The following is an 18438-nucleotide window of genomic DNA, read 5'->3' on the forward strand; positions in this document are numbered from 1 at the left end:
ACTTAACGAATTAGACTATTTAGCTTAAAAATTTGACGTTCCATAATATTTCTAACTTGATATGTAAATCTATCTCAAATAAAAATTAATTTTATATAGATCAACATGTCATATTTCTACTCTATAACTTATAGCACGTTCTTAATAAACTCACTTTCCTATAGTAAAATATATATAAGTATTTCAAAATATTTAATTCTAAAATATCAATATAAATTCAATTCCAAGGATTCAAACGGGCAGTAACTTGGTACCCTCAGCTCATCTGTCACCTTATAGAACTTATAGATAAATAAAAGTTTAGTAAATACTAAGTGTGACGATATAGAGTACATGTACATGCAAGGTTTGAGCATGCACGAGACATAAAACGAGCTCCATCACTGCTTTTTTAATTTGGAATGCAATGCATGCAGATCGATTATGATTTATTGGACGGGAGAGACGTGCGCGCGGAGCTGCGTGCGCAGAGTGCAGACGACCCAGCGTGACCCACCCACCACTCGTACTATTACTACGTGTCCTGCTCCCACGTCTGTCTTCACAAGAAAATCAATGCAAAAAGCAGCCGATCGATCGATCGATCGGGACCATTTGAAACCCACACCCCCTAGAATAACCGCCTCCCTTGGCAGCAGCGTTCGTCGTTGGTCCACACCGCCGATCTCATATTCTCCGTCTCTCTCGCTGACCGCGCGGTAACCCTAGCTGGTGGTTGGCTGGCCCGCCGCCTGTCCGGCCGCTCCATCCGCCCCGCGCGACGCCGACGCACCCGCCCGGCGGACCGGACCGATCGATCGATGGAGGCGATGGAGGAGCTGGCGGAGCTCGCCGACACGACCCTGCAGGGCACCGCGCTGCTCGCGGACGACGACCCCTCCGCCGATGATGATCGCCCGAGCCGCCGCGGCTCATCCTTCCTCACCGTCGTCGCCATCGGCAACGTCGTGCGTATCGTATCGTATACCCCTCCGGCCGTCCCGATTGCATGCAATGCAATGCAACTCTCGGTCTCCGATCCTTGCGCTCTTAATTGTTGGGGCTTTGATGGCGTTTGCCGCGCGCGCTTGTCTAATTTGTGCAGGGCGCGGGGAAATCGGCGGTGCTCAATGGCCTCATCGGACATCCCGTGCTCGTGAGTACTCCATATATATCTTGTTCGGCGTACACTTTGCCTAATTCTGCAAATTAGTATATTGTTCTACAGTAGAATTTTTTTTTTTCATTCGAGTTTGACGCCAAAGGATTGGATTATATATAGCCTGTGCGGCTGTGCCCTGTGTGGTCTCTAGCTAGGCGCCCAATTTTCATTTTGCTGATTTTGTTTCTGTATAGTTCCATCATATCTCCATTACATTGAATGGTCGAAGAGAGATTCATAGTTTACCAAAAATATTTACCTAGGTGCTTCTACTGTTGCCTATACTTACGATTTGTGCAAATGACTGATTGCAGCCTACCGGGGAGAATGGCGCGACAAGAGCCCCAATCTGCGTTGAGCTGCAGCGGGACGCATCACTCAGCAGCAAGGCCATCGTTCTGCAGATCGATAGCAAGTCACAGCAGATTTCCGCGAGTGAGTTCTCTTGGTGATCTCTCCTCCAATGTGGCTACAAAATTCATGGACTTTGTCAAGTCAGGGGCATGGATTTAATTTGGGTGCGTGCATGCATGTGTGTTTGCAGCTACTATATATGTCTGATGAATGACGACTATGGTACGGTACAGGTTCCCTCAGGCACTCGTTGCAGGACAGGTTGAGTAAGGCTTCCGGTAAGGGGCGGTCGGATGAGATCACTGTGAAATTGTGCACTAGCACAGGTTGGTTTGCTATTCCATTATTCTTACTTTTTTCCCCCCAATATATGCGGTAAACAGCTAATCGAGTCTAGTATTATTCAGAAATGAGTGTATGCTATTTTATTTTCTTTTCTTTTGATTTGAATATAAGCGACTTCGCTGTATCATTCAATTGATTGGCGAACTGTTATTTCCTTTGGGCTGCATCTACTTCTATTGGGCCATGCTCTTTTTGTTTGCTTTGATGCAGCCATATGCCGTTCTGCGTCAGTCCTACAGCCATTGTAACTTCTTTCATTTGTTTCTCTGAATTAAAGGTACAGTAGGAAGCTCTGACATAACAAAGCTTAGGTCAAGGGTGGATGATACATCTTTACCTTTGCGTATGTATCTTGAAGAAAAATATGTATGTAAAAGATAAATAGATTTCAAAGAGAAGATTTCAAAAAAAAGCACATATAGTAATCTTTGGATTGTGGCACAGTAATGAATATATAACTCCTACTATACACATGAAAGGCTATAGTAATTATTTTCAATACAAATCCAGTAATATTTCCTGATTGATCACAATGAGTTTTCATAACCCAATTGTCAAAAGTGGGAGTTTTCATTAAAACAAACAAAATTGTCATGTAGATTTTTATTTTTGAATAATCAGGGTAACCCACTGCAGCCCATGCCAAACCATTTCTGTTCTGATCCATATCAAAAGTAGTTTTGATATCGAAGCTATGATGCTTTTGTCAATAATATTCCCATTTTTTAACAAAATATGCCTGAGCTCATGTCTTCAAAAATAACCCTTCAAATTTCATGTTACGGTAAACCTTTTACTTTGGGTATTCACTTCTCATTAACACTCCTGTTTCAGCCCCTCCACTAAAACTAATTGACATACCGGGCGTTGATCAACGGAGCACGGATGAATCAATGGTGAGTATTATGTAGTCTTCTGTTCGACTGTTTGTTTAGATTTTCGAGCAACTAGCATATTACCTATGCAATGGTGTGGTTAGGTACTATTCAGATATCGTCAAGAATTATTATCGGAACTGCAAAACTAACCAAGTGTGTAACCTTTTTTCTCCATGTATGGCTTGCAACTTGAAATCACATCTCCAGATTAGCAACTATGCTGCACGCAATGATGCAATTTTGCTAGTTATCATTCCAGCTCTTCAAGCACCTGATGTGGCGTCTTCTCGAGCTCTAAGGATTGCCAGAGAATTGGATTCAGAAGGTGTGTATAATAGATTGCACAAAAACAGGACTCCTTTTTCATTTGCACTTCCTTGACATAGAATTTGAGTTTACTTGTAATGTTGTATGAAAGCATATTTTAATGTGTTTGTTTACTAGGTACTAGAACCATTGGTGTCTTAAGCAAAATTGATCAAGCTTCTGGAGAACAGAAAGCCCTGGGTGCTGTTCAGGCCTTGCTTGTAAACCAAGGTCCAAGAACTGCAGCGGACATTCAATGGGTAGCTACAATTGGGCATTCTGTTCCTACTGCCTCTGCTCAGTCTGAAGTAGGTTCTGAAACCTCATCGGAAGCTTATTGGCAAGCAGAAGTTAAAACCCTTATATCTATTCTTGGCGGAGCTCCCCAAAGTAAGCTTGGGAGAGTAGCTTTAGTTGATTCACTTGCTAAGCAGATAAAAACAAGGATAACAGCTAGGCTGCCAAATCTCCTAAATGGGTAAAAAACTTATGCTGCTCTTTTTGGTCCACTTGTGTAGTGGTATGCTAGAATCAATGATAATTTTGTTCCTCTTTCATATCACTTCAGTCTTCAAGGGAAGTCCCAAATTGTCCAAGAGGAATTAGGAAAGCTTGGAGAACAGATGGCCGAAAGTTCTGATGGAACCAAGGCAATTGCTTTAGGACTTTGCCGAGAATTTGAGGATAAGTTTCTTGAACATATTGCTGGGGGCGAGGTTAGTAAATCTAATGCAGTCCGCGCTGGCCTATATATCTCTTATATTTATTCATAGTCTGATGTTTACTTTCCTCAAAAGTAAAGGGTATTAGGAACTTTGAGCATTAGTTCATTTGTGCTGTTATATATGCAGTATTTCTATCATCATAAACTGGCCAGTCTGAAAAACCATCACGCCCTACTGGCCTATATATATCTCTTAGATGTATTCATGATCTGAGGCTTACTTTCGTCAAAAGCAAAGGATATTCGAAACTTTGAGCATTAGTTCATTTGTGATGTTCTGTATTTCATCATCGTAAACCAGCCAGTCTGAACCATCCTTTCTGGACTTGGCCACAATTTTACAATGTATTAAAACGCTTTGTAGAAGTTTTATGTGCCACTTGTTTGACCTTTTCAGTTTCTAAAAAAAGTATGTTGCACCTTTCCTTTCTTTTTTTCTTAAACATATGGGAGAGCTGTGGATCATTTCATTAAAGAAGAGAAAAAGGGTATTAGGTTATATAGGCGGTAACTGCCTTAAAGATACAAAAGTTGCACTATATAAAAGGAAAAGGAATGACCAATCCCCATGGTAAAAATAAACAGACTCCCCACCAGCTGCACACCACAATGAACATTCATGCACGGACTGCTGCACTTTCTGGGATCTGGGAACCAAATTTCCCAGTCCTGTCCTCTTGATGAGAGCTCCACACCACACCAGCTAGTGCGAGATGAATCTCTTTGGGGAAAGAACTGCTTGGGGGACGACATTTTGGAGAATGAAAAACCATGCTTCCTGAGTTAGGACACAAGAAACTAACACACCGAAAGTTTCTTGCGCCTGCTATGGGAACTGCAGAGGATTTGGAATTCCTCTCTGTGCTAATCTCTCAGCTGTTCATCATCTATAAAGGAAGACTTTGCAACATAAGGAGATCAACATTTCCGTAACCTTTTCCTAGTATTGAATCTGTTGATTGAAACAAAAAAGGCCATGCATGCTGATTTACAAGAATATGTGCCTGTCTCTGTAAATATCCACTAGTGTTGATCCAGTACCTCAAGATTTAAATGGACATCCTCTAAAATTTCCCAAAGGTTTATGTATTCATTCAACGCAAGAACTGTTAATGCCTCTCAAAATTTCAAAATGCATTTGTGATTAGCAGCTTCATGCACAGTTCATTTGTTTGGCCCTCGTTTTGGTACCAAAGCAGTAATATTAGGAGCAACTCTTCTAGCTATGATTCACTGTTTACCTACCAATCTATACAAAACTTGGTTGACATGCCATATACCCAACTATTGTATTAACAGCTTTAGCATGCATAGACCTTACTACAGGATGCGCTTGTATGAAAAGCCCATGCCAGCACAAGATGGATCAATTTTTTCCAAACCATAACCAGCAACCAAAGTGTCCACTCAAGTGTTTAGATTTCATGAATCCCTAGGACACCATATTCATTTGGTCGGCTAAGTTTTGGCCATGCTGCTAGACAATTGCCTCCATTAGCCTTCTCATGCCCTTTCCAAAGAGAACTCCTTACCATGTCAATTTCTTTAATGGCACATTTGGGAAGATAGATACATTGCAATCATAAGGTAAGAGGAACTGAAGCGAGGATTTAAAGTCCTTCTAACTTTGAAAATAGTCTGCAATCTTGTCAATAAGTGAACACAAAGAAGCCTTGGTTCGTTTCTTAAGCGAAAGAGGCAAAGATATAAGTGCATGGAATGAGGAACGAGGATGGTCTTAATGAACACAGATTTAGTGCAAAAACTTAATTTGTAGACTTCATTAGTGAGGTTGATGTTTTATATAAAGTTTATTCTGTCTTAAATGTGCAAGCTCATCCTAGTTGCAAACTGTTCATACTAGAAATACCAATATGCCAAAGAAGGTGTTAGTTTGCTCCTGTATGAAACTTCTCTTTTTCAAGACCTACTAGAATTTGAATGTCCTTAAAAATTTTACTGGTTATGCAGGGTGGGGGTTGGAAAGTTGTTGCAAGTTTTGAGGGAAAGTTTCCAACTAGGATCAAACAACTACCTCTGGACAAGCATTTTGATATGAAAAATGTCAAAAAGGTAATTAGTTGTACCTAAAACATAATTAAAGTCACCTGTACTTCAACTTGTCCAACTTATGGTTACAACATCATTTTTCTATTCTTTATGTTAGGTTGTTTTGGAGGCTGATGGTTATCAGCCATACCTGATATCACCCGAAAAAGGCTTAAGGTTTCTCATAAAAGGGCTTCTCGAGTTAGCAAAGGAACCATCAATACTCCTTGTGGATGAGGTAATTCGAGTTCCTTTAGCCTTCTTCCACCATGAACTAGTAGCCACTACAATCTAGTGAAGTATGTAGACCTCTTCAAGGTTTCATCTACATGTGCCTTGCAAATGTTAATGTATACTGACATGTAATTAGCCATAGTATAGGGGCTTCTTTGTACATTTACACATTTGTATATTTGCCCATTGGGCCCTTGGAATAGATCAGATGCTTTACTCTAATGTGGTATCGGGGCCTAGGTTTCTAGATCCTTCTTTGGTTGCATTAGTTGTTGCTGGCACACTATAGCAAGCGAGTGGCCGATGAATCTCCTAGCCACTGGCTCCTATTTTTATCTCTTTCCCCTCCTTCCCCACACCTTGAACCCACTTCTCCAACTATGCTACCGCCTCGGTGTCCTCCTGCTCTGGGACTATGACCTAGTGCAATACTCTCTCATGCAGCACCCCACCCGCTCGCTTGAGTTGCACACCACCCGACCTACATTGGTTGCAAGCCGTGGCTTTGCACACCCATGTCACACCCCTTCCCCAAATTGACAACGGCCCGACCTCACTAGCCTAAACCCTTTGGGTGCCTTTTATTTGTAGTTCACTTGTCTATGGTATTAGATTGATGACATGGATCCTCCACTTTGCTATATGGCTCCACCTTCTAGAGCTCAGTGTGTTCAACGTGATTAACGATGCATGTTGACTTCTTCATGAGACTTAGCCTAAGTTTGATCCTTTATGTGCTCAACCTATGAGCAGATCACCATCACCGGCCACTTTGGAGGTCCTAACTACACTTTGAGCTGAGGAGACTTGATTTTATAGTCCCTATGAGTGCTTCTATATGAAGAAGCAAGCCCATGTTGATGATTCCTCTAAGAGGGGGAGGGTCCTCTAGGTGGTTCTTTAGCAGGAGTTCTCAAGTGGCTCCTCTCAAGGTGAACATGTTATGACCAAGTGAGACTGCTCAGCATGTCTCCATCCTTCAATGCCTCACTAACCAATCCACATTAGGGTCTGCTAGCATTGCTCTGTCTTATCCAGGTATTTGGATCTTGGATTTAGTGCTCGCTTTCATTTAACACTAGATTCTTCCTTTGTCATTTCTAAGGGACCTCTGGCTATTCGCCATTGTTGACACGACTATTCTAGTTAGCTATCAAGGCACTTTTCTCACACTTTAGCTCATAGTTCCTAGTCCATGTTTCTAAGGCCCTGTTTAGTTCTCCACCCAAAAATTTTTCATCCATCCCATCGAATCTTTGGGCACATGCATGAAACATTAAATGTAGATAAAAAAAATAAACTAATTACACAGTTTAGTTGAGAATCGCGAGACGAATATTTTAAGCCTAGTTACTCCATAATTAGCCTTAAGTGCTACAGTAACTCACATATGCTAATGACAGATTAATTATGCTTAATAAATTTTTCTTACAGTTTCCTGACGAGCTATGTAATTTATTTTTTTATTAGTTTCTAAAAATCCCTCCCGACATCCTTCTGACACATCCGATGTGACACCCAAAAAATTTTCATCTCCAATCTAAACAGGCCCTAAGCTCTCCGTGCAGCTTCTTTGTGTAGGCTATCATGTTGGTTTTGATTCTTCTTCTTGCTTTGTTCAAGACTGCTGAACTTAGGAGATAGTTGGACTAGCCACTGCCATAGAGAACATGGTGTCCTCACCCAGTGCATCCAATACAGTGGCCATTGAGAGTAATCCATGGTGTATGGTGGGAGCTTCGGCCTGACATGAGTTCCTTGCTAGGTTGTTGGTCTTGGATCCCTAGGTCCTTGGTCATTTGAGGCAGCTGGTCATGTCTTTGAACTTTATTTTCTAGTATGCTGTATTGACTAAACCTCATGAGGTTCGCGGGGGGAGGGGGCTTGCCTGGGAGGGGGTTTCATACTTCCCTACCATTTGTATCTTTTTCTTCTTCTTAATGAAATGATACACAGCTCTCTTGCGTAGTTCGAGAAATGGGGTGTCAAATGTAGTCACATGCAATTATCCCATAGTATATGGGCTTCTTTGTATATTTGCACATCTGTATATTTGGCCATTGGGCCCTTGGAATAGATTGAGATGCATTATTCTAACATCAAATACCTAGTTTCAGTTTGTCATGTTGCACTCTATGTCTTGAAAAGTTTCTGATATATGTTCTGATGTTAAGATTGAAAGATGTAATGCGTATTAATTCAATCAAAACCTAGACCCAGAAACCATGCTATGGCTCTTCATTTTTTCCTCTCGAATAAGCAGGAGAGTTGCATACCATTGCATTAAGAAGAAGAGAACTTAACGTACAACACATCCGAAAACGCATAAGACACTCACGCACAGATGCATTCACTTTAGCTACCTGCTCATGTCAATTTCTGTAGTTTCTGATTCCACAAGCATATTCACTAGTCTAGTCATGCCATTGCTAGCGAAATTGCCAATATTTTCACGTATGAATGCTGTATTATTTTAATTTGTTAGCTGATCAGAGACCTTACCATCCTATTCAAATGAAGTTGTAACCAATTCTGTATAAAATTAGTATTCTCATGACATGGTTACCTTTTAATACTTTTCCTTGGAATTATTGTTATTAGGTTCACCGTGTATTGCTAGACATTGTATCAGCTGCAGCAAATGCAACTCCAGGACTTGGTAGATACCCTCCATTTAAACGGGAGGTAAAATTCTTAACTCTTAAGTGTGTTTAAGAGCCAAATATCTTTATTAGTTAGTCAGTAAACCTGTTTATTTCCTTTGCTGACAAGGTAATTGCAATAGCATCTGCTGCTCTAGATGGCTTCAAGAATGAGGCAAGAAAGATGGTCATTGCACTAATTGACATGGAGAGAGCATTTGTACCTCCCCAACATTTTATTCGCTTAGTGCAGAGAAGGTTAGGTGATTTTGCTATGTAAAATGTTAAAAAAAAAATTGTATGTAAAAGACTTGTTGATTTCCTCCTTCATTTTATAGTTATTTCCTACCTTTCCCCTTCCAAACTTAGAATACAACTACTTTCAATGTTCTATATTTTTTAATGTGATTCTGGAATTTGAGTAGTACAGAGGACTAGTATAAACCGTCTTTATGTATAATGAACTATTGAACTGCCAACTTGTGTCCTTGTGAATTCAACATAGTTAAGACTTAATAGCTCTACCATCCATAATCAGAATAAGTGAAGCCATGGTTTTGTCGATATATTATGAGAATTATGTTCACTAAAGTGTCTACTCATGAACGATCAGTTTGCACCTGTCTTGTACATTCTCAATAAAATGGTGTATCGTTTTATTTTTCTGTCTAATTGTAAAATCCAGGATGGAAAGGCAACGCCAAGAGGATGAGCTGAAGAATCGCTCTACAAGGAAGGGCCAGGATCCAGACAAAAGCAGAGTATGCTACTCTGTACTGTACATTGTGCCTACTTTATGTTTTCCTAATTTCTTGTGTATGAATAGTTAAACATTTTGAGCAGTTAGTTGTTACCCCATAGTGTTTGTCTTATAGTATCCAAAAACATCATGTTAATAACTGTGAAAGTGGTTGTTTCCATTTCAGGATACAACACCACAAAAAAAATCGCATCAAGAAGAGATGAAACAGGCATCAAATTTACAAGTTTTAGGTCCTGCAGGAGAAATTATTGCTGGTATGGGCCTACTACAATTATTGTATATTTACCATCATTAATCTTATTAGGTAAAGATAATAATTAGTAAAATAGACGGAAGAGCTATCCATAAGCAGAACTGTTTTGTGTTTTCAATCTTTCCCTTAAATTAATTACATAGTGAGTGCATGTTTTCTCTGCTAAAGGTTTTTTGTTCAAAAAACGTGCAAAAGCAAATGACTGGAGCAAGCGATGGTTTGTTCTAAATGAGAAAACCGGAAAGGTTGGTTGTATCAGCATTAAAATACTCATCCATTCCTTTTTACCATTTATGGTGGCTCTAAAATTTCTTTTGTGCCCAGCTTGGATACACAAAGAAACAAGAGGAGAGACATTTTCGGGGTGTCATTAATTTGGAGGTAGTAAAAGTTTCTCAGTGATTTTCTGCTGTGGTTCTTTTTTTTTCTTGGAAGGGGAGTTATGATTCTTCTATTGCCGTTTGGGCATTCAGATTTATATTAATGCAATATGTTTAGCTTATCTCTGATACCTTTTAGGGTCTGTTTGGCTCCCTCCTCGCCGGAGCTGCCTGGCCCAGGTAGCTCTCCCTGGCATCCGATTTCTGTCGATTGAGGATTGAATGCCTAGTAGGTGCCTAGGAGGGCCATGGACTAAACACGCCCTTAGTGGGCTTTGCATCTTATTGAATCCCATAATAAATCAGTTGCCATTAGAGTAGTCAGAAAAGGGTGGTGTTTTGAATAGACGATCAGATGCCAAAAACTGGTTCGGCTAGTTGCAGGTCTTGGTAAAGCAACATGCTTAGTTAGGCCTTGTTTAATTGCTGAATGAAAAGCTTTCGACTACTGTAGCACTTTTGTTTGTTTGTGGTAAATAATGTCTAAATATGGACTAACTAGACTCAAAAGATTCATCTCACGATTTACAGGCAAACTGTGTAATTAGTTTTTATTTTTGACTATATTTAATGCTCCATGCATGTGCCGCAAGATTTGATGTCACGGGGAATCTTGAAAAGTTTTTGATTTTTGGGGTGAACTAAACAAGGCCTTATTCTTTATTAGTTTGGAGAAAGGTTTTCTATTTCCTTTATGCCAATTTGAAGTTTGACATATAGATGCAACTATAACTATATTGGCACATATGATTAGAATTTAAATTTCAGGTGAACTGGCTTGATCCAAAATGGATGCCAACAAGAGGATGTGGTCAGATTGACTGGCTAAGATTCAGTAGTTTTTGGAACCCTAGTACTCCTAGTGATACCTTGTGGTCAATTGATCACAGCCAGGGTTCAAAATTTCGGCGAAATTTCGCCGAAATTTCGCGAATTTCGGTAATTTCGGTGGTGGCCGAAAGAAAAATCCGAAATTTTATTATATACTAATACATGTGCTATATAACTTTAGACTCATATTTTCTATTGTTTATATTGCATATTCTTCTATTCAATAGATGTGTAATCATAAATCATATTGATACTTGTTTAGATCTAATTTTTTTAAAATAAAAGCATACTTCATGTACTAGTCTCTAAAAAAATTTCGGCGAAATTTCGGCTGAATTTCGCGAAATTCGGTAATTTTGGTGGTGGCCGAAATTTTTGCGATAACGAAATTAAAAACCTTGATCACAGCACAGGCCCTGTATGAGCACTACAACTCCATCTTGGGTTCTAGTTTTGAGCGGTCGAGGAAGATCAACTTAAGCGCCATAGGGTTGCCATCGCTGGAGCTTAGTCGTCTCGAGGGCCTCTTCATTGAGGATGAGGTGTGTTTAGTGGTCATGGATCTACCGAACGACAAGGCGCCAGGGCCAGATGGGTTTACCGGTCTGTTTTACAAGATGGTGTGGGACATAATTAAGGATGACATCATGAACGCATTCAATGCATTTTGGTCCCAAGACGTGAGGAGCCTGAACCATCTCAATGATGCTTTCATGATCCTGCTCAAAAAGAAGCCGCAGCCAGTGGAGATACATGACTACCGCCTGATCAGCTTGATACATAGTTTCAGCAAACTGGTTACCAAGTGCCTGGCCAACCATCTCGCTGCTGTGCTTGATGGGCACCTCTGTCACAACCAGAGTGCATTTATCAAGGGACGGTGCATCCAATACAACTTCAGAGCAGTGCATCTTTCATGCAAGGCGCTGCACTCTAGATGGGTGCTGAGTGTGCTGCTCAAAAGTGACATCACGGAGGCGTTCGACTCCGTGTCTTGGACCTTCTTGCTGGAAGTGTTACAACATATGGGGTGTGGCTGGCGCTGGAGGAATTGGATTTCTGCCATTCTTGGCACGGCAAGCACCAAATTTTGCTAAATGGCAAAGCTGGTAGGAGGATTTGCCACGCTAGAGGATTACACCAGGAAGACCCTCTTTCGCCGATGCTTTTTGTGCTATTGATGGATGTCATTACTCATTAACCACATGGTTTGTTGGCTCGATGATGAGAGCCTTCTTGCACAGCTGGGGGCGGCAGGGACTGTGCAGCGGGTCAGCTTATATGCCGATGACCTGGTCCTCTTCGTGGAGCCCAACGATCAAGACCTGAGGGTGCTCAAATTGACCCTTCAAACTTTTGGGTTGGCCTCTGGTCTTTTTGCAAATTTGGACAAGAGCATGGCAACACCAATGCACTGCAGTGAGGATGATATTGCAAGGGTACAACAGATCCTTTCCTGCCAGGTTGAGGGATTCCCCGGTCGCTACCTTGGCATCCCATTGTCCATCTTTAGGTTGAAGAAGGGCGAGGAACAGGCACTCATCGACGCCATCGCTGCCCGTATACCTCTGTGGAAGGGCAACTTGCTGAACATTGCAGGAAGAATGACGCTTGTCAAATGCACCCTGTCAGCAATCCCAGTCCAAATGGCAATTGCGTTGTGCTTGTCCTTGTGGGCAATCGAGTGCATCGACAAACTCTGTAGAGCTTTCATTTGGTATGGTGCTGCATTGGTTTCTGGTGGCCATTGCAAGGTTGCCTGGGAGACTGTCTGCAGGCCACACGATCTTGGTGGTCTGGGGTTGTCAGACCTCCGGCGGACAGGAGTGGCACTAAGGGTGCGCTGGCCGTGGCTTCGCCGGGCTGATCAACAGCGGACATGGCAGGCACTGCATTCTGATGAGCGGGCGGTGATGGATTTTTTTCGGGCCGCCACTGTCTCAAACCTGGGTAATGGTGAATCAATGCTATTTTGGACATACAACTGGCTTCAGGGGTCAAACATCCGTTGCCTGGCACCTGCGGTGTTCACGCCTGTTCCTAAGAGCAAGAGAGGAGTGACCATGGCGGAGGCGCTGCATGGGCGGACGTGGGTGCATCACGTCACCGGTCCGCATACTATGAGGCTGCTCATGGAGTTCATTGGCCTGTGCAATACATTGGAGCAAGTTCAGCTCTCGCCGGTCGTTCTGGACACCTATGCCTGGAGACTTATGGCCGGTCAGCAGTACTCAGTATCATCGGCATATGGGGCAATGTTTGTCGGCTGCTCCAAACCGCTTGGCGCGCGACAACTATAGAAGACTTCGTCACCGCTGCGTGTCAAGCTCTTCTTCTGGCTTGTTATGCATGGAAGGTGCTGGACAGCCCATAGGAGATGGCGCCATGGGCTACGAGAGAGCAATACATGCATCATCCATGACCAAGCGGAGGAGACGATGGATCACATTATCCTTGGCTGCGTTTTCAGCAGGGAAGTGCGGTCATCCTGTCCGAGAAGCTTTCGCTTGCAGGATCTTGTTCTCGTTCAAGAAAGGGACATCATGTTGTGGTGGATGGAGTCGAGGCGGTGTTTAACCCAAACCACTTCATCGCAGCTTCGATTCCTTGTTCTTCCTTGTTGGATGAACTTTGTGGAAGGAAAGGAACGTGAGAACCTTCAATGGGACACCAAGGTCAGTACCACAACTGCTCGAGTTTATTGAAGAGGAGATCACCATGTGGATTGCGGCAGGATACCGGCACTTGGGAGCGCTGGACGCGCTTCATCGTATGGGTTGAGGTTGTTTGTACTCTTAGTTGCGTTTAAGGTTTTCTATGTAATTACAACCACATGTGAGCTTGTTTGGGGGTGACCAATGGTAATCTTTGGATTACTGTCTCAGTGTAACAAAACTCTATTTCTCTGCTTAATGAAATACGTGCCAAGCACGTTCTCAAAAAAAGTTACATTATCGATCATTGCATTAATTTTTGTTTGTAACTTGTAGGATTGTAATCTTGAAGAGATTTTAGATGATGAAGATCCTCCAAGAAGTTCTAAGGATTCTAAAAAGGCAAATATGCTAGATACTGGAAAAGATTCTAGTCTTATTTTCAAGATTACTCACAAGATTGCATATAAAAATGTGTTGAAAGGTACTTTTGCATCTATTTCTTAATTCATTACATGTTTCTCAATTATAGTTTCTAAATAATTACATCTTTGATGTTTCTTTCCAAGTGTTCACTCAAATTTTATTAATTACCATGACAGCTCATAACGCTGTTATACTGAAGGCTGAAAGTATGAGTGATAAAACTGAATGGGTCACCAAGATTAAAAGCATTGTTGACCCAAAAGGGCTTGCTGCAAAGAAACAAATCTCTTCAGAAGGTGGTGGACCAATGAAGCAAATCCATTCAGATGGTTCCCTAGTATGTTGCAAGACCTTACATTTTTGTTTTGTCAACGGAATTTTTTCTGCTTGCATTTGGTTCTGCCCTTTCATTTCCCCATTTGAGAATAGCTTGTCACTAGGACTTTTGGAAGCCTTCCACTACAGCAGAAGGACGAATTATGTGGCATTTGCTCTTCATTCTTGTAAAAATATTTTCCATTCATGTACATATTATCCTTCCAGGAAACAACGCTCAAGAAACCTGTGAACCCTGAAGAAGAGCTTAGATGGATATCCCAGGAAGTCCGTGGATATGTGGAAGCAGTCCTCAGCAGTCTTGCAGCAAATGTCCCTAAGTTAAGACCACAATCTTTTTCTGGATTTCCTAATTTCTTTTTCATGCCATGCATTGTCTTACTATTCTAGTTGAGCAGGCTGTGGTTCTCTGCCAAGTAGAGAAAGCGAAAGAAGATATGCTTAATCAGTTATATACTTCCATAAGGTTGGTTCTATCAAATTATTTTCGAGTACTGGGTATTTCATTGTCAGTATGTTATTTTGAGGAAAAAACATATCACTTTTTTTTCTTTGTGTGATGTATCTGTGTGATGTGAGCACCACGTTATTGATTTCATCTTTCTTAAGGTTCAAAGTTGATTTAGTGGCACATATTGCTATGCTTTTCATGAAAATGAAAACTTCTACTTGTTAAGATCTTGATTCAGGTTTTGCTGTTTCAGCCTCTTAGGTGCTAGTTGCTGAGGTTCTGTTCATTGTATCTCTACTTTGTTTGAACTTCTATGGTTTGATCTGCATATATGTATAATACCTGCCAGTACCAGTCGATTTATCAGAGCTACTTAAGCACAAGAACATGACTATACAATGTCGGATATTCTGAATTTTCTCTGATATATAACTATTGGATGTTAACAATTACAGCCATTAAAGTTCGAAATATTTCTTACATAGAAAATTGAATTAACAAACTCAACCTCCTCTCTGTGGTTAGCACGCAAAGCGCAGCCAAAATTGAAGAGTTAATCCAGGAGGACCATAATGTGAAGCGCAAGCGTGAAAAATTCAAGTTACAGTCATCCCTTCTTTCCAAGGTCACTCGCCTGCTCAGCATCCATGACAGTCGGTCAGCCAGTGCTACTTTGTCGACAGACTCGGCTGGATCAGGTAAGTCAATTCCTTTTTATGATTTAACGTACATTTGGCTCTGCTGCCTGGTTGCATGAAAATTGCTCCAAGAAATGCTGTTGATCAGTAAATATTGTAGCTACATTTTCTGCAACTGTTATATTATGATCAACTTTGTAGAGATCTCTGAAACTTATTTACATGTTTCTCATATATACATATACGAAACCCAACAAAGGGAGTGTCCCATATGCACCGGCCAACCAATTTTTAGTTGTCACCTCAAAAAATTGCTGCGTCTTCCTCGTTACTGCCGCTGTTTTCACCACCGCTTATTGATTTCCAATTTTCCATGGGATACACAAAAGATCTTTATTTTCTCAATTTTTATACAGCCATGTGCGAATTTCCTTTTATCTAAGATTGTGCTATGAAACATCATGACATGTCAGTGCTGTACAACATGTTTTTGCTATACTTGATCATGTATTTCATCGCCAATCATATCCTGCAGAGAGTAGCCCGAGGAAAGGTGGATACTCCGGTGACGAATGGAAATCTGCATTCGAAGCTGGATCGACCAATTCGTCTGCTGTAGCAACCCCGGGCGGTGGCCGCCGCGTACCAAGTCGAGGGCCGCCACCGCCTCCACCAAATGTTGGCTGACTAGGGGCTCAAAGGAGGGCGTCTTCTAGCCCCATGTGCCCAGACCCTGAGCAGCTGATTGTGAGTTTTCGAAAGAACATGGTATGGTAACCGGTGACTGAAGACACAATATTGACTGGACTATTACTGAAATAGTATATAGGTTTATGAATTACATTACAGAACGTGAATAGAAGATGTAGATTTTTGTATTTTCTACTACTCGCATTAGTCCTGTTAGGATCGGTTCAGGGTCTGTCGGATCGAGGCATTGCGTCACCTGATACTCTTTTTTTTCAGATATCTACTGTAATCTTTCGCTGCTTCCTATACTACTAATTTTATTTTATGCAATTTTCCTTTTCTATTATCTTTTACCCCGATGATGTCATGAGTCAACTCTACGGTGCATCAAGCAAATCCAGTTAGTGGAATGTTGAAACATGGAACACTACTACAGAAATCTTATATGCGGTGGTCGCTTTTGGTTATCCAAGGCGGGCAAAGGCATCCGCCGTGGTTGAAAGGTCACGGTTAATCATGACTCTTTCGTGACGATCGCTCATGCCCGTCACGGTTAATCAATTAATCGAGGCGGCCACATTAGGATGCCCGGCTCGGTTAATTGTTTGGAAAAAACAAAAAACCCTAGCGAGTCCAAATGAGCTGTTGATAGGCCCAATCTTGATAGGCCCAATCTTGCTCGCTAACTAGCCGGATACAACACCGCTATGGCCCTGCGTCGCGAGGCCCTATGCCGTCATTGCCCTCCTCGCTAGATCCGCATTCGCCGCTACCACCGAACGAAGAGGCCATCGGATCTGACCGCCTCCTCACCGTATCCATGCGCGGACGACCGCCTCCTCGTTGGATCCTCATCGTAGCAACTAACTATGCCACCGCAGCCGGAGGAGGTCATCAAAGACCTGTCATCGCAGATCTGCAAGGGTGAGAGTGTGAGGGATGCAAGGGTGAGAGTTCGAGGGATGGGATCCACCCTGGATCTGAGAGAGGGCGAGGGCATACCTCCTTGTGCCGGATCCATGAAACTCTAGGCCTCCACGCCACCATCGTCAAATCCGCCCACGCCGGGGCCGGATCTGGCTCTGCCTCACCACCGTCGGAGTGCGAGGGATGGGAATGGGATCCACCCTGGATCTGATAGAGAAGAGAGAAGGCAAGGGGCATACCTCCTTGCGCTAGATCCATGAAACGCCAGGCCTCCACGCCACCGTTGGGGCCTCTACCTCCACCATCGCTGGACCCGCCCTCGCTGAGGCCGAATCTGGCCTTCACCTCACCACCGTCGGAGGAAGAGGAAGCTCAAGTTTGGTTTTGGATAATTGATGTAACCCAAGTACTAACCTCTATGCTAAGTGTGTGAATTAGATGATGTTGGTACATGCCAAGTGGTGGAGCCCAGAGGATCATAGTGATGACCACAAGGTGATCAAGTGCTCAAGTTAGAAAAGAAGAAAGAGAAAAATAAAACCCTATAAAGATCAAGACAAAGGTATTGTTTAGGGTTTTAGTTTTGGTGATCAAGACACCATAGAGGGTGTGATCACACTTAGGATAGATTGTTGTACTATAAAGAGAGGAATTCTTTGGCTAAGTTGTCTATCAAGTGCCACTAGGTGTTATTTATCATGTGCATGCATTTAGAACCTAGTGTGCTAACTTAACCCTTAAAATAATTATGAAAAATATGCTAACACACATGCACAAGGTGGTACACTTGGTGGTTAGCACTTTTGAACAAAGGGTCTCTCTATTGAGAAAATGAATTATATATTTTCTATTGTACTGGAGGGGTTTTTTGGTTACTCTTGGTGATTGTCACCGCCTAGATGGTTTGGAGTAGTGAAGGACCATTGACACGAGTTGGTTAGTGATTGTGAAAGGTCCTTGTTTGGTTTTGGTAATTGAGTGACAACTTAGGTAGACTAATAGTGTTTATGTGAGATACACAGGAGATTAGTCCACAGGTGATGATGTGATGATGGAGGAACTCATTACACATGAGACATGACATGGAGTCATGTGACCAAGGTGGAGAAGATCAAGATGAGGCTTGGCTTGATGGACCGGTTGCAAGAGTGAAGGGCAAGTCGGAGGCTTTGAAGCGAGGGACCGCGTGTGACGGTGAAGCTTGAGCAAGACTTGGCGCCGAAGGACCGAGGCAACGGTGAAGAGCAAGTGAGGTCAAGATCGATGAACTAATACGGTCACGTGATGATATGAAGTGGATCATGTCATTTGGTGATTGGTTGGAGCATGTGTTGCATCAACATTGGAGGAGATGGAATGGAAAACGCAAGGCAAAGGTATAACCTAGGGCTTTTCCATTTCACCGGTCATAGGTGT

At 42.2% G+C, this 18438-nt stretch overlaps 1 protein-coding gene across 2 annotated transcripts; it reads left to right on the top strand.

Annotated features, from left to right (window-relative positions):
- On the top strand, positions 416 to 16443 carry LOC8075375 (dynamin-2A). Of its 2 annotated transcripts, XM_021464560.1 has the most exons (22): positions 416 to 947; positions 1085 to 1135; positions 1456 to 1576; positions 1729 to 1821; positions 2675 to 2736; positions 2926 to 3043; positions 3163 to 3502; positions 3593 to 3740; positions 5720 to 5821; positions 5916 to 6035; positions 8633 to 8716; positions 8804 to 8931; positions 9359 to 9434; positions 9600 to 9690; positions 9858 to 9934; positions 10014 to 10070; positions 13891 to 14038; positions 14157 to 14317; positions 14524 to 14637; positions 14715 to 14782; positions 15293 to 15465; positions 15941 to 16443. In XM_021464560.1, exons 1-22 carry the CDS (start codon positions 801 to 803, stop codon positions 16090 to 16092), a joined length of 2631 nt encoding a protein of 876 aa, XP_021320235.1. In that variant the 5' UTR covers positions 416 to 800; the 3' UTR covers positions 16093 to 16443. The 2 variants fall into 2 exon arrangements, with proteins under 2 accessions (XP_021320235.1, XP_021320236.1); XM_021464561.1 differs by lacking the exons at positions 5720 to 5821; positions 5916 to 6035.

The sequence above is a fragment of the Sorghum bicolor genome, chromosome 7, assembly GCF_000003195.3.
Source record: "Sorghum bicolor cultivar BTx623 chromosome 7, Sorghum_bicolor_NCBIv3, whole genome shotgun sequence".
Lineage (NCBI taxonomy): Eukaryota > Viridiplantae > Streptophyta > Magnoliopsida > Poales > Poaceae > Sorghum > Sorghum bicolor.